At 39.2% G+C, this 15,999-nt stretch overlaps 1 protein-coding gene across 5 annotated transcripts in view; it reads right to left on the reverse strand.

The window, feature by feature from the left end:
- Positions 1-15,999, reverse strand: part of MID1 (midline 1) — a 261,649-nt gene that overhangs the window by 16,231 nt on the left and 229,419 nt on the right. For all 5 annotated transcript variants that reach the window (XM_081907604.1, XM_081907605.1, XM_081907607.1 and 2 more), the window contains 2 exons: positions 11,964-12,059; positions 2,062-2,169 (listed from right to left, as the gene is read on the reverse strand). In XM_081907604.1, coding sequence (XP_081763730.1) covers positions 2,062-2,169; positions 11,964-12,059 — 204 coding nt within the window. The remainder of the gene's footprint in view (positions 1-2,061; positions 2,170-11,963; positions 12,060-15,999) is intronic.

A 15,999-nucleotide genomic window follows, 5' to 3' on the forward strand; every position in this document is an offset into this window, starting at 1 on the left:
GCCCAGTTCTGGGTGGAAATGCAATAATCCCACAAAGCAAAAGCAACTTCAACAGCAGATATCTGGAAACAGTTGATAAAGCCTATATCTCATTTCCTCCTGTTCTTTGCTGAACCATGCAGACCTTTGATACTCATTTCTGGATATATTTGAGCTTCCATGAAACTATCTAAGACAAGTTGTGCAGGTTTCAACTTCACCAAAGGCAATGCTAAAAATTCTCATTTCATTTATTCAATAAACTTCGATACTTACTTCATCATAAATAACCCCAGGACAGTTTATATGTTAAAAATATTACAACTATACAAGCTCACAGCAGAAAGCTCTCTCCCTTTACAAAAGGGTACCTCAACTCCCCCAATTGCCTTGGTGAGGTGGCATGTCAAAATCCATACAATGTAGGTGCCAGCCTACATTTTTAGATTGGAAGAGCACCAGGCTTTTTTCTTTTAGCACTGTGGGCAAACATTCTTATCATTTTTTACTTCTCAGCACATTACCAGAGAATGACTTGCGTTACATTTTAAGCTTGCAGTGGGACCACATGAAGGGCTCAAACCTAGAGGCAGAGTATGGCAAATCTGCTGGGTTGCTTAACCATGTGGTCAAACTGCTAATCCAGCTGGTGAAACACCTGCTTAATTTGCTGGAAAAAATGTACTGACACACTGCCCTTCCTTGGAAAATAACTGTGCTTCTGCTGTCAGCAGAAAAAGAGACTTTGGGAATAAGTACAAGCCTTGTGTGAGAAAGCAGCGTCTCAGGCTTGTTAAAGCACTTCTTTCATAGCCCAATGGCAATGAAAAAGAATCACTTCTGTCAATAATAATACTAATAAGCCTTTTCCTTCCCTTCAACACAAACCTTGGGTCTGAGCAGGCCTGTCTGACCCAATGGAAAGTTTGCCATAAACTTTGGTGCAAAAATGTGGGTTTCCACTGCAATCATGTAACCAAGGAGATTATACAGAAGGTTGTCACATGAGATCTTGGAGGGAGCTGCATTTTGCTAATAGCATAAAGAAGTTCAGGGCCTGTCAAACAACAACTTGGGGAATGGTGGTCTTCAAGCATATTTGAGTCAGCTCTTGCCTACAGGGCTTTTTATTTTAAGTTAATTGGAATATCTTGACAGCTAAGTGAACCATTTAACCTGCCCCTGACTTTATTTCTTGTCAAAGCCTTTTCCCACACAGGGAGAGTTTATGTTTGACTTCTTCAAGCTACTTTAGCAGTTAAAGATTGAATGGCTTGCACTTAAAAGCAACAGGAATCATGGTCAAACTGATTTCACAGTTAGCTAGGTAACCAATTTAAAGCTTGGGTGAATAACTGATACTTACTTCACACAATGGGCTGACATCAGAAATAGCTGTACTACAGTGATTAAGGAATGGCATTTAACTTGAACTCCTTCTACCTTGCAATGCGTTAAAATATTTCGTTGCCTTTTCCCTTCTGTAACATATAACCTGTAATTTTCCACTATTGTTCTCAGATTCTCCAGGTCTTCCCCCATGATTTCCCTTTTGTTTTGATTTTAAGGTTCATGTCAGCAAAGCTACTTTGTATACATACATTTAATAAATAATTACATTATCTACAGAATAATTTTTTCCAGAAGATTATCTCAGGTTAGCAATTTCAACAAGACCTTCATATTTTAGTTCGCACACAAAATGTATTTGCTAAAGCATTACAGTATTAGCAGTTTCGGTAAACTAAAAACATATTTCCCGCCATCTTGGTGTGGGGGGTGGGAAACTGTGCCTGGATTTTTAAAACAGTAAAACAGCATAACAGCAAAATAAAGATAGTATGAGATACTATCAATATTATAGACATCCAGTAGATTTTAAATGGTGACTGAACGTTTGCTTAATGAGTTGTGACAGCATAGGCACTTCTTTCTACGAAATAAAGTAGCTGCCAAGGAGTTTTCAAGGGCTTGTGTATATTTTGCAGGATACTAAAACAAGAAGTCAGAGAAGTCACAAAGCATACAGCATTTATCAAGAATGTTAATCTATTTGAGGACTTCCAAGGTAAAAATTCTTACCTTCCCTTCCTTGATTTTGGTTCCAATAATCTGACGCCTTTGTTGGATTATTTCAATAAGCAGGTCACATTCCTCCATCAGCTTAGTTTCTTGCCGGGACGCATTCACCTATTTTAAAAAAAAATTAAAAATGCATCAATCTATGATGTAAAACCAAGTTCCATTTTCACTGAACTTTTGTCACATTTTAGACACTAATTTTCACAAAGTAACAAATTGAACAACCCGTTCTCATTGAAATTAGCAAAAATAAGAATTATAACATTATTTACTTAGTAGCAACCTACAAAGACACGCATGTAAGTTTTGACAGTAGGAACTGGTGGGATAGGGACATAGAATGGAATAGCGATCGATCGATAATCCTCTCTGCACGAAACTGCGCCACTAGTTGCATTAATCTTGACACATGCCACTTGTGGATGTGACTCACATGATGGCAGTGACTTAATAGTGTCTCACCATGACCTCACAAATCACCATGGGAAGAAGGGCCTGTCAGTTAACTGATAATGAGTCGCAGATTATTTCCTCCATATGGCTTCCATGTGGAAGATTTTAGCTAGCTAGTGTGGTGTGACACAACAGCGGACATCATCAAACATGTCACCACCTGTTGTGGACTGGTTGGGTGCAGAGGAGTGGTGGAAGCCACCAGCTGGGGAACCCTCAAGGGTAGACCCAGGGGAAGAAGGCGGACTGGTAGTGGGATGACGATGTGTGGTCAGAGGGTGAAGGAGGAGCAGCCTGGGGGGGGGGGGAGGTGTTGGAAGCAGAAGAGGTAACAGGGTTTGGTGAGCAGGAAGAGGCTGTGGCAGAGGGCAGTCCAGACTCAGAGACAGTAGAGGATGGGGTACCAGGAGACAGAGATGAGGCAGGCTGCGGAAGAAGCTAGGGAGTCTTCCCCTCCTGCTGTGACTAACTCCCCTCCCTCCTGGACTCCTAGATCACGCAGAGAGATGAAGAGGACAGAGCAGTTGTATGCAGGTGCAGTTTGCGACTGCTTAGGAAAGACCCTGGAGAAGAGAAGCTTTACGAAGTGGTGAGAGGTGCGGACCTTCAGTCCTCGCAACAGCCTTGTTGGAGCAAGACTTACTGGGAAACATTTCTACGATCACTGGGCCTGCGCTGGTTTGGTTTCTTGAATAAAGAGTTAACTTCACTGACACTGTGTTTTTCTTTGACTACCGACCTATGCTTGACTCCAGCTCCTGACATCACCCTTTATGCACATGTGCCTTTATGTTTTCCCAAGAAAACAGCAGGAAAGGACTGCATGTTGGAACACTGTCCCAAATTTCATCAAATGGTGTGATCCAGGAAAACCATGGGGAAATTATGGCACAAAACTCCCACTGTTTTCCCGGATAACAGGGATGAAAACATTTCTTCTTCTTCCTGGAAGCATGTAACACAGAAATGAGTGTTAAAACTGTTGCTAGTTTTCCATGAGTGGCTTTTACGTTGTGTGAAAGCACACATAAAAATTATCTGGTAAGGAAGCATTGGGATAATGGACTAATGTGTTGTTTGAATGCTGCCTAACTCTCCTAATCTGCAGCTGCCCCGTCTAGCCAGCAGAATCTAGCTAATGCTTTTTTCCGCCATGCCACACTAACTTTTCACTATCTTAAAAAAACCTGCACTTTGTCAACTATTCTGACAAGCTGACAACTTCCCACTGAGAAGTAAGGCTGTTGTAAACATTTTCATGTGATAGCACAGCAGCTCAGCTACTGACAGGTAAGTGTGTGTGTGTGTGTGTGGTTTTTTTGCTCAGCAATTCCTTAGTATTTTGGAAAGGTAATGGGAAATGTGATCCAGTTCTGACATTTACACAGATAAATCTCAAAAACCACTTTGGCTGGAAAGGTAGAGGTCTATGGTCTACTAATTGGCTGCATAATGTGCAACCAAAGCGTTCCTTTTTCAGGGCTCTGGCAATCTCAGGCAGGTCTTATATTAACCGTTTGCAACATTAACCCGCTGCAAAACATAACCTCAAAGGTTGCTCCAGCATAAATACTAGATAAGGATGGCATTGATGTGCTGTTAAGTGAATTGTGTAGTTTTAGGCAAATTTCTCCAACCTTTTTTCTGAATTAAGATAATGAATTTGAACAAACCAACAAAGGAGAATAGATACTATTCTGTAAATCTAAACTTTGTTTGCTAAGACTGGCTTGTTGGTTTTGTTTGTGTTTCAATTATTGGGTTACGGCTGCTTTTCTGTTTCCTTTTTATTTGTAAGGTGCTTTGAGTGACTCCTTTGTGCAGGGAAAACTGGGGCAAAAAAAGATGTCTAAAAGCATAAAGAAATGCATGATTCCCAGAGTATTAGTAAGGAGCTGGAGCACACAAACAACACCATGACAAAGGCAAAGAAACCATTCATTCTTGTTCCATGTGGAATGTATTTTGCTGCTGCTTATAAACATCTCAGTTTAACTAGGGAAAGTAATACGTGGGCATAAACTGAAACTATTATGGTGGACATAGAATCCTTAGCAGATCTTAGAATCGAAGGGTTAGAAGGGACCCCAAGGGTCATCTACTCCAATTGTTTGGCAAATCACAAGCAATTGTCTAAATAGGTACCAATGGCTGAGACGTATCTTTCTAAAATCAACCCGGATGCCCTTGCTGGGGCAGCATTTGGTAGGTATGTGCTACAGCAAGTCCTACCACCATCAACTGTTGAATTTCTCACTCAGGTTGTAGCTAGCTTTAGTACACTCCCTTGAAAACCAAGTTTTGCAAACCAACAACAAACCTGACTTCAGGCTGTGTTTTGCTGGCAGTAAAACCACAGTCAAGCTGTTGGGACAGGCTCCACCCGTAACACTAAACCATGGTTTGCCTGTAGCTGTCAAACTGCTGTTGTGTGTGATCTCTTAAAATTCTTAAAGGAAAATGGGAATCTTATGAATAATGGCATTCTGGACTGCAACTCTCCTGTGGCTCTTTTGCATGAGGTTCAATAGAAGACTAGGGACAAAAGAGTTTAAACAGTTATTTTCTTGGCTCCCAACTGCCTGCCCTCCCCACAGCTGCTTGACCTATAAGAAAGAAATGAATTGATGAACTGCACAGAATGTGATGTTCTCCTGATATATGTCTATTTGTGTGTGTAAATGCCTATTTCTGGTTCCAGCTGAATTTACAAACTTATATACACTTGTAATAAAATGTCTCTTATGAGAATCACATATTGGCTTGCTTGTACTAAAACCAAATGAAATACATGCCACATAATTAATCACACCACAGTAATTGGCAAAACACCACACGCTATCTCTTTCTCTCATTAGCTTGGTAGATAAACATTCTGAACTCCCTCATAAAGGCTTAGGCACTGTGTAAAGAGATCACTAATTATCACCACATTGGTATGAACTCTATTTCCTTCAAGCCGCTTTCTTCTGCTTATCTTGCCAAAGATTTTAAAAAACAACAACCTCAATTATGCTCAGGGCTAAAGGAAAAAGAAGCAAGACAAATGTTTGCTAATTGTTCATATTAAATACACAAGGGAAATGAAGGAGTTAAAGACACATCTGTATGCAGATGTTTTCATTCTTATTTTATGATATGGTTAGTATGAGAAGGATAATACATTTTCCATATTACAACAGAAATGCATCAAGAAAAAAAAATCACAAAAAATAATAAATCAGCCCTGTTATGAAGCCCCATATGATTATCCTAAAATTGCACAGGCAATATTAGTGCTCTGTTTACCTCTTCATATACAAATTAGATTTGTTAATTTCACCAAACATTCTATGTACCTATGCTTTTAAACTCAAATACCTGGCTGGGTCAGGAAGGTAAATAACGTCTCCTTGTGAAATGGGGGTGGGCTCTGTTGGGTTCAAGGAAACAGCATCACTCCTTAAGAAACCTTTCTTGGATTCAGAAAATCTAAGAAATTACTGGCTGGGTGCTAATCTACTCTTTTTGGAAAAGGTTCCTGAACAGGTGGTCATGTCCTGATCCAGGCTTGCGTGAATGAAATTGATTTTCAAAATCCATTCCAACCTGGGCTTAGATCCAATTTTTTGCATAGAAACTGCCTTGGTCACCCTGTATGACATCCTCTGTTGGAAGAGAGATGGGGGAGTGTGTCCCTGTTAATTCTGCTTGATCTCTCCATGGCTTTTGATACCATTGGCCATGGTATTCTGCTGCTGTGGCTGCTCATGTTGGAATAGCCAGCACCACATTGCAGTGGTTGCAGTCCTTTCTTTGGATGGTTGTATGTAAGCATTATTTTTTGGCCCCGTGGACACATGGGGTGAGCCAGGAAGCCAGCTTGGTTGCCACAGAACCATGGAAAGCTCCTAGTTAGCCACTTGCATCAACAAGAAATGGAAATGAATGAAGGCCTTTTGAGCCCTCACCTCCAGTACACCTCTCCTAAGCTCAGCTCCTTTTTCAAAAACTAGCATCTCTGAAAGGGCTAATCCTCAGGCCTAAAGATAAGCATTTCATAGCTACTGGGACTGCTAGGGTACTGTGGAGGATGCTTGGTTTCCTCAGGGGAAAGTGCCTGTATGGGCCCTGGTTCTGGTTCTATGGATCCTGACCTTATGGCATCAAGTTTGGTGGGCTCCTGCATGCCAGCTTGGGAGTCACTGGTTCCCTAAACACCAGCATCTGGCTCAGACCTAGGAACTTAGTCTGGCTCTTCAGAAGGGGACTCTGTTACCTTAGTTGTGGCTGGACTCTAAGGGTCATGATAGTTAACTTCAATTTGTGGCTATCTGGTTGTTTACTTTACCATTACCCATGATTAAACTGGTTCAGGGATACCTTGAGGCAACTATAAATGGAAATAGTTATTCATTCTTAGAATTTAGGCTTATGTTACTGTCAAAATTCTAATAATTTCTTATCTTCCTTCAGTTACTTTCTATGAACTTAAATTCAATCTTCTCCCATCCTTTGCTTTTCTCTTAAGAGACTTGTATTGCACTTATAAACATCTGCTGTTTCTCAAACTCTAGATGCTAAAAGAGCAAGACTCTGACATTTCTGTTTTTAGTTTTAAGGTGAACCTAAATATTAAAGCACACTGCTGATTACTTTGTCACACTATACAAAGATCCATCACGCATGTTTTGGTACAGTGTGTGCCAAAACAACCTCCAAAGCAACATTCTGGATTTCAAATAATACATGCCAATGATCAGATAATAAAAAGGGATTATTAGTCTATGTTCTGATCAACATGACCTATTAACAGGATTACCATCAAATCCTTCCTGCTGGCTGCTTTCTTTTCTGCTTCTAAACTTGCTTCAGGTTCTATTAAATTATTCCCAAATTTCAGTTTGTGAATGAAAAAGTAAAAGCTCTGGCACTGGGCCACATAATGAAAACACAGTGTGCATTATTTTTATTGCAGCGAACAAAGGCTTCTTATTGTTTAATGGAGTCTATTGGGTAGAACCCGGCCAGCATAGTTCTAATTTTTGTTAAACCACAAACAAGAAGTTTTCTAAGCCCATTTCATGGAAAACAGAAGGGAGACATACTTAGCCGTGAAACTTAAAAGAACTCTTTGTTGAAGAAGCTGGAGCCTTTTTAAGTATTGGCATTTTCATTATTTGTAATGAAATACTATTTTTCTAAACTTTTTCCATCTCTATTTCAGTCTCTCACATTCCACTGCTCTTTTGGGATTTTTAATTTGGCTGACGGGCAAGAAAGAGAAACCCCAGGTACCTCTAAATGCCACTAACATGCCTGGCTCTGGTAATATTATCCTGATCTGAAGATTTGCCTATCTTGGGGATGCTGTCATAGTGAAGGACAGCTTTATGAACATAACCGACCCTCCTTTGTTTTTGTGGGTTTACAGAATTTGGACATAAAATAAACAACCGTTTTTGACCTACACCTTATATACAGAGTCCAGGCTGAAGCAATTTAAATATATATTTCCATTAGAACAGGCACAGCTGAGTTGAAGAAATACATGAAATGTCTTTCCTGTTCTGTATAATCAAGGGTGGTGGGAGGAAATGACAAAATTCTGTAAGAGCATTCATGGTGTGTGTGTGTGTGTGTGTGTGTGTGTGTGTGTTTTAATTCAGTGTTAGAAAACATTGGCTGAATTGGAAGCATTTAAATCATCTACAGGAAAATATATTCCCTTCCACTCCTCTCCGCTAATTGTTCCAGATTTTTCCACAGCTGTGTTCTGATTACGTTGCTGTGCAACAGACTGAAACAACTCCATTCTATTGGCTAAATAATACATGCTTTTCATAAAACCCTAAAACGTTTAAAAACAGCCCCCCTCACCATCACAAATGAGGCTCCGCAATGAGAAGGAGGCAGGCTGTTAGCAGCATTCAGTTTTCTACCATTCCTTTGACAAATTATACGGGGAATATCTGAGATGTGAGTCACCTCAGGAACTCCCATGTAATAATGAATTCACCCTGATTGTTGTTGCCAGCCTTGAGGGGCAGATAGCTGGCTAACAGATTAAAAAGCAAGAAGGAAATTAGGGCAGAACTACATGCGAAAATAGCAGTCACATTTTGAATTTACCCCTCTGGTGTTTCTTCCCACCCATTAGAAGGTCAATGATGATGGGTATGGGTGTCAGCAAAGAAATGCGCAGCTTAATGTGCACGATAAGCACACAGGAGGATTTGATACCAGGCTGTCCATGCAAATCATCATGTTATAGTTGCATATGCTGAATATTCACTCAGTGTATGTGCATTTGGAACTGCCACAGATTAACATGTTCACATGGGGTGGTAGGGCTGGGGTACGAGAAACTTAGCCAAGCGCTGCACATGTTTTATTTATGGTTTTCATATATTTCATACGTGGAAGTGTCTTTTTGAAATATATAGTATTCCAAGTCATTCTAAGAGTTATTTTCAGTCTGGCATGCACTATACTTAATGGTATCATCCAGATGATCACTCATGGCTTGTAAATCATGGTTTATAAACCATGTTTTATGAAGCTACAGATGAGCATCATGGCCACACACGCCTCATTTGCCCCTCTCTCTATTGTCATACTTCATGTTGAGTAACAAACCAGGATAATAAAACCAAGTTCTGATTTAACTGGTTTGGATAAAACTGGGAACTCTGGCTTAGTGCAAATCAGGTTCTACGTGGTTTATGAAGCCAGGGATGAATACCCAAATGTGGCCACTGCTGTTATTTTCGTATTGAGCCAAATGGCAAAAGGAGCTGTTTTAAAATAAAAATTGTGTTCCGGTTAATGTAGCCTTTTCATTTCATCAGCGAAGAGCTGGTGTGCTTTTTTAAAAAATGGCTTAAATATCACTCAAATAAACGGCCAGAGGTTTCTGTCCTCATAGTAGCACGTAAATAAGGTGGATTTAGCTTCCTATTGTGACTTTATGGAGAATAGGATGAAGTGATATATGAGAGATGCAGCTGTTGTGCCTTGGCAATGGAGAGGAATCTGTAAAATTAAGATCAAAGGGAAGCAACACATCTGCTTCCAGTATGGCAGCTGTATCTTTATAATGGAAGAATTGCTGGGTCTAGGATAAAATTAAAAGGAAGATTATTTATATTCAGGTCATAAAAGATAAAAATTAAGCCAATGAGAAAAATATTGTTTTTAAAAACAATAGCCTCACCAGAAATTAGAAAAAGAAAATGGCTACAATCCAGCCCTCAGGCAAGTGCTTTTAAGTCCCACAGATATCAGTAACACTTAAATCAAAGAAGTTCACTCAGAGACAAATTCTATATGAGCACCAGGATTAACATGTGCACCAGAGATCAATTCTATATGTGCATCAGGATTGATATGATTTTTTAAATATTAATTTAATATGAAGGATGATGTAACTGAAAGCTGTGGCTTTCAGAAATGTGAGCCTCAATGATTCCACAAGATCTGCTATTTCAGAAATGCAGCTCTCTGTGTTCTCCAGAGATGAGCATTTTCAGCTGCTACTAGGCTGCAATAAACATGCAAAAACCTGAACTCCCCACTTTGCAGCCAGGACTTCTTAAATGGTTGGTTACATACAACAAACACTGTTGTCCTTCATAGTAGGCACATATGCGGTTATGCCCTTTGCTGACACATGCTGCAAAGTACTGATATCAACTGAACAATGGTTTCCCGCAATATATATTTATTTAGTTTTTCATGTCAGTTAGTGAAGAATACCAGTCTAATAATAAAATTGCCAGTCCTGGACCAACACTACTTCTATTTTAAAATTTGCTTGTTTCTGTAGTTGCTCCTGGATGCGAACTTTGGCCCGGGAAGCAAGCAGAAATCGCATGTCAGAGGCAAATTTTCATTGTGCAAGTGGGCAGACATCACTAGATGTCACCTATAGTGTATACATATAAGAAGTACAGTTGTATCTTGGAAGTCAAACAGAAGTCCGTTCGACTTCCAAAAATATTCGGAAACCAAAACGCGGCTTCTGATTGGCTGCCACGCGGCTTCTGATTGGCTGCCAAACGTTCAGGAGCCAAAATGTTCGAGAACTAAGCTGTTCAAAAACCAAGGTACGACTGTATTAACAGCAGGATTTCTGTTTTTTATAGGAATTGTAATAATAAGAGAGAAGAAGCACAGATGGCAAATAGTTGTGTTTCCCAAATATGGCAACCAGCTCAGTGATTTGAACAGTGGTGAAGTTGTTGGTGAATGTTTACTACACTGAATGCTTGCTAAGCTTTTATCGCCAGGGGAATGGCTTGGACCTGCTCAAGAACAACCAAATCATTGATCACTGTACTTGTCATTCTGGGGCTGAACTGAGATACATGAGTTATTATAGTTAAATTGTTCAGTAAGGACTTGGTATTTCCTTCTCTCCCAGACACACAGCTGCAACATTCTGTAGGTCAAGACCATCTATCTAGTTCTTCAGGTTTATACTTTGAACTTGGCCCATTATTTGTTCCAGAATAGCATATTCTGGACCCTCCAGATTAAATAAACTTTCTCCAAGAACGCACAGATTTCTTATAGTAACCTGACCTTTCTCAAGGTATTCCTGGCTCTCTGACACCAAATGAACCATCAAGGTACTCAAGGGGTCCACACAAAAAGAGAAGATATGTGACTCTTTATGAAATCCTGCCATAATACAGAACTGGAAGGTGACACAACACATGGTAAATATGGAATTCATTTTCCTATTCCCAGGGAGGCCTGTCCACATCAATCCATCTGTTGTAGAACATTTGTGTGCTACCTTCTAGGATACTCAGCTCATGCAAGGATCTGGTGAAGCCCCTAGGGCTGACTCACCATTCTGCATGAACTCCGGTTAGACTTAGATCAGTGTTTCCCAAACTTGCGTATCCAGCTGTTTTTGAACTGCAGTTCCAACCATCCCTGACCACTGGTCCTGCTAGCTAGGGATGATGGGAGCTGTAGTCCAAAATTAGCACAAGTCTGGGAAACCCTAGACTAGATGATCCTCATGGTCCCTTCCAACTCTACATTTCTATGATTCCCTGATGGTTTGGCATTGCAGGGCCAAAGCCTGCAGTGGTACCTTTCATGCTGTTTGTTGCCTATTATTACTTTTGCCCATATAATACCCCTTTAATAATAAATAAATATTATTTTAGGGATGTACAATCTGCCAGGTTCCTTTTCTTGAATGTATGGGAGGGTGCACTTAGTAGCAAACTTGTGTATGTCATGTGAAAAGTGTGAAACCCTAACCCATGTAAACATGGTTGTGTGGGCTTTTAAAATTAAAATGTTACAGGAAATGTTGCATTTTCCTGATGGCTCTGTAACTAGAATACCAAAATTCTACTAGGTCCAATTCTGTGTAGCGTTTTAACACTGAACCTGAACACATAAATGACATATGTAACTAAAATGCACGCACACAAGCAAATACTCACCTCCACATGTTGGCAAGTTTGAATTAATTTCGCCAAAAGTGTTTCCAGTTCAGTATTTCTCTTGATAAGGTTGGCGAGATTACTTTCCAAGTTTTGCTGTTTAAAAAGAAAAAAAGATGAAAAAGAAGAGCGATTTATTATCTTGCGCCATTCTTAACTGTAATTAAATACAGTACATACATGGGAAAGCATTCAAGATCACACAAAATCAGTCTAAAGTTGGGCACTGTTGTACTGTTGGATGTAGCACATAAGTGGACTCAGTTTTAGCCAAGAATGTGTAAAATACTGGGCACCAGACATGGTTAAACTAGGTTACTGACAGAAGGAACACTTCCATTGACTTCAAATTAGTCAAATATGTTGCCCTGTACACAGATGGTAAAAATCTGAGGATAATAAATACATGGAGTGGAGAGTGGGATTCTGCTTTCTGTAGAATTCCAACCTCTGCATTTCAGTTTGACTATCGCTTAGGCATATTCAAGGGATGTGGGTGGCGCTGTGGCTGAGGGGTCTTTGCCCCCCTCCCAATAAAATATTTGAGGAAGCTGGGCCTTCCCAAAACTGATGGGCATTGTCATTCAAATGGTGTGTGCACACTGTGTCCTGTGATTGATTATGCTAGGCGGAGCTTACCCCCCCATATTTTATTTAAGTCGCCCCCCCCCCCGCATCATAGCCCTCTACCCTTTTTATCCTCATAATAAGGGCAAGGTCAGTTAGGCTGAGAAATATTCATTAGTTTACTGGCAACTTTGTGGTCTGATATTCTAACCATTACTCAACACTGATCTTCATTTGATGTTCTTAGTCCAATTCCTTTCAGACATGAAAATAAATGGCTTTGTTGGATTGCTTGGGTGTTGGATTCAGATTTCCCCTTCCCCTTAGAACATGATACTAGAAAACATAAATATCCACCCCAGGGCAATAGTTGTTGCTGTTCTTTATTATCTTGCCTTCCCCCAAAAAACCAAGACTTTGGGCGGCTCATGAAAATTAAGCACAATTAAAGTAAAATAAATAAAACACAATTAGCCAAAAACATTAAAAATTTACTAATAAAAAAGCAATTAAACTATCTGTGGAATTAAAACCACAAATAATGCGGTACTAATTTTAAAAAGATTTTTAAAAGATTTAATTTGGATTAATATGACAGCTAGACCACCTTTTTGCAGCATTCCCCTGTTAAATGAAATTATAAGAGAAGGGCTTTTAAAATTCCTAATAAGAAAAAGGATGATACTCATCACGCCCAACATTTTTTCCCTACTGAAAGGAGTTCAGTGTCCTTTCAGTTCATTGCTGTATCACCGGTAATTTAATCTGTTTCTTTTACTAATGGAATTCCTTTCTCCCAAGTGCCCATTTTCCTAGAATTTTTTTTTTAAATTCCTTTATGTTCCTCTAGTTCTTTGGCTAGCATTTACTCCTTTTTGTAGAACAGAATTCTTTTGTTTCTTGCTCCATTTTAGGTATACTCTCTGTGTATTGCACTGCTAGTACTTTTTTCTGTTTCCCTTTTGGATAGAAGTTTTGGATTTTCTTTGACTCTTAAATCAAATAGTACTTGCGACTGAGGTGCTGCTTTGCACTGACATGACTCTAACCCACAATCTAAAGAAGCAGTGTGTGTGAAAGAAAGCAAGATACGGTCATAAAGTGTTGAAAGGTTGGGCATACTTTTTCTAAAAGTAAATAAATAGATCTGTTAGCACAGTTATTTGATGTCTGTACCACAGCAGGTGTCTAGTGTGTTTTATAATAACTCTGTATATTTTATTAACTGATGATTTGCTTGTCCATTTTTCATAATGTGTAAATGTGTGGTTTTGTTTTTGCAAACCACTTTGAGCTTTTTTTTTTTTTTACAATCAAACAGTATATGTTATGAAACAAATAAATAAAGAATCGTTTTCATTCAACTATTTGTGCACTGATGTGTCACACAAGTCCACTGTGCCATATCAGCAATGGAGCTGGAGTTAACTGCCTAGTCATGGTTAATTCTGTTGTTACTTCCCTCCTAAAGTATGATTTTTAGAATTATTCGCAGATAGATTTTGAAATTTTGCTTATTCTTTGTCCATCCCATTGTTCCCTGCCTCACTCCTAAAGAATTACTTGGAAGAAACCATTTCCTTGGGGAGAAAGAAAGGCATTTATTTTAGTTCTGGAAGAGACTGGGATTATTAGATGCAGAAGTTACCTTCCCTGTATTTCTTATCTACTATTTTATTTATTTAATACCTCATCTCTCAGTCTGGCAGACCCATGTGGATGCTTACAATCCCATCCACTGTTTCACAGCTGCCAACATCCACTCGGAGGCTATAGCATACTGTATATAATACTAAACCTCTGGAACAATTAATAGCAAGCCAGATTTCAGGAAAAAGGATTTTAGGAGTGATGAAAATGGAAATCAGCAACTGTAGATTACTTCCATTCCTATCTTCTGTTGATATAATGTGAATCAGCCCTTAAGACTTCTGTTTGAGTACTTGTTCACATCTTAACTATGAAAGTCTCCTTCATAATAATCATGTGAAACACCTAGATAAAGAACAGCCCAAATTGTGTGGCCTCCACATGCTGTTGGATTTCAATACTCATAATCTCTAACCATAGACCAGGGTTTCCCAGACTTGCGTCTTCAGCTGTTTTTGCACAACAGCTCCCATCATCCCTAGCTAGCCTGACCAGTGGTCAGGGATAATGGGAACTGTAGTCCAAAAACAGCTGGAGATCCAAGTCTGGGAAACCCTGCTAGCTGGAGTTCATTGAGTTGTCATCCAAACAGATGGAAGGCGTCACATTGGCCACCCCACACTAGATTTTTGAACGATACCTTCCACAATATGTATATAAAGTTTTGGGCATCATTTATAGATTCTTTGTTTAATCCATTAAGATTAAAATGTTCTGTTGCAGCATCTTCTATTTTTATATGTGAGATTCATAGGACAGAGAAACTAACTTAGGCCCTGCTTCAGAGATAAGAAGGGTGGCTACCAAGGACTAGAGTGACTAGGTGAACAAATGTTTTGTAAAACTTATTACAGTATATTTTAATCAAGCCCTTTGACGGTGACTATTGGGGCCTGGAGGTGTATAATTCTGAAGGATTTTGGCTCTCTCTGTAGTCGTTCTTTTACGGAACTGCTATATTTGCAGTGGGTCAATTTAGGCCAAGCCTCAAATGCTTAAAGCTTAATATTAGAGATGCTGAGGGACAATAACACTGTTGATATTGATATGGCTAATAATAGAAGATGCCTTGGCAGTTCAAAAGAAAAACACAATAAGAAACCATGGAGTGGATTAATTGGCCAGGACTAGTTTTTTAAAATTCAAAATGTAATACAAAAGAACCTTCAGTCTCAATGCTTTTATCATTTAATGTTTTCTGTTTAAATTAATACATATTCTGTTCTCCTGATTCTGTTCTCCTGATTCTACTTACATGTAAAATTCAAGAGTAGCAGAGGAGATGAAGAGATTAAGCCATGAGCAGAACACAGAATTCTTTTCCTGGACATTTCTAGCATGCTTTATAAGTTCTTTAAAGTTACATTATCTTCATCAAAAAAAGACTGTTTCTGCTTAATGTCTTTCCCCTACCCAAAACAGTTATTTCTCTGATCCTTGACCTCAACAGAGAAAAACCAGACAGCAATTTTGAACTGTCCTCAGGCTTTTTGCCTGTTTCATTGGTCCTCTGCCTCCTTAATCACATATACAATTCCCCCATCAGTTAATTCATCCGTAACAAGTAATATACATTCATTATCCTACCCTACACAGTCAGATTCTAACACAGGTTAATACCCACATAACTCAGAGAAGACAAATATGTTGTCCATCTAGAAGAAAAGTGTGAAATCACTACAAATCAATAGGCACAGAGAAAAGTTGTAAGTATAATCATTGCTAAAAATTAGCTGTATAGACCGGCCTACAGTATTTATGCAACATATAATTAATGCCTTTTAGGTGATGAACGAATTGCCTATGTGGTAGCTAAAAT

This window comes from Podarcis melisellensis (genome assembly GCF_964234715.1).
Source record: "Podarcis melisellensis genome assembly, chromosome: 4".
In the NCBI taxonomy this organism is placed as follows: Eukaryota; Metazoa; Chordata; class Lepidosauria; order Squamata; family Lacertidae; genus Podarcis; species Podarcis melisellensis.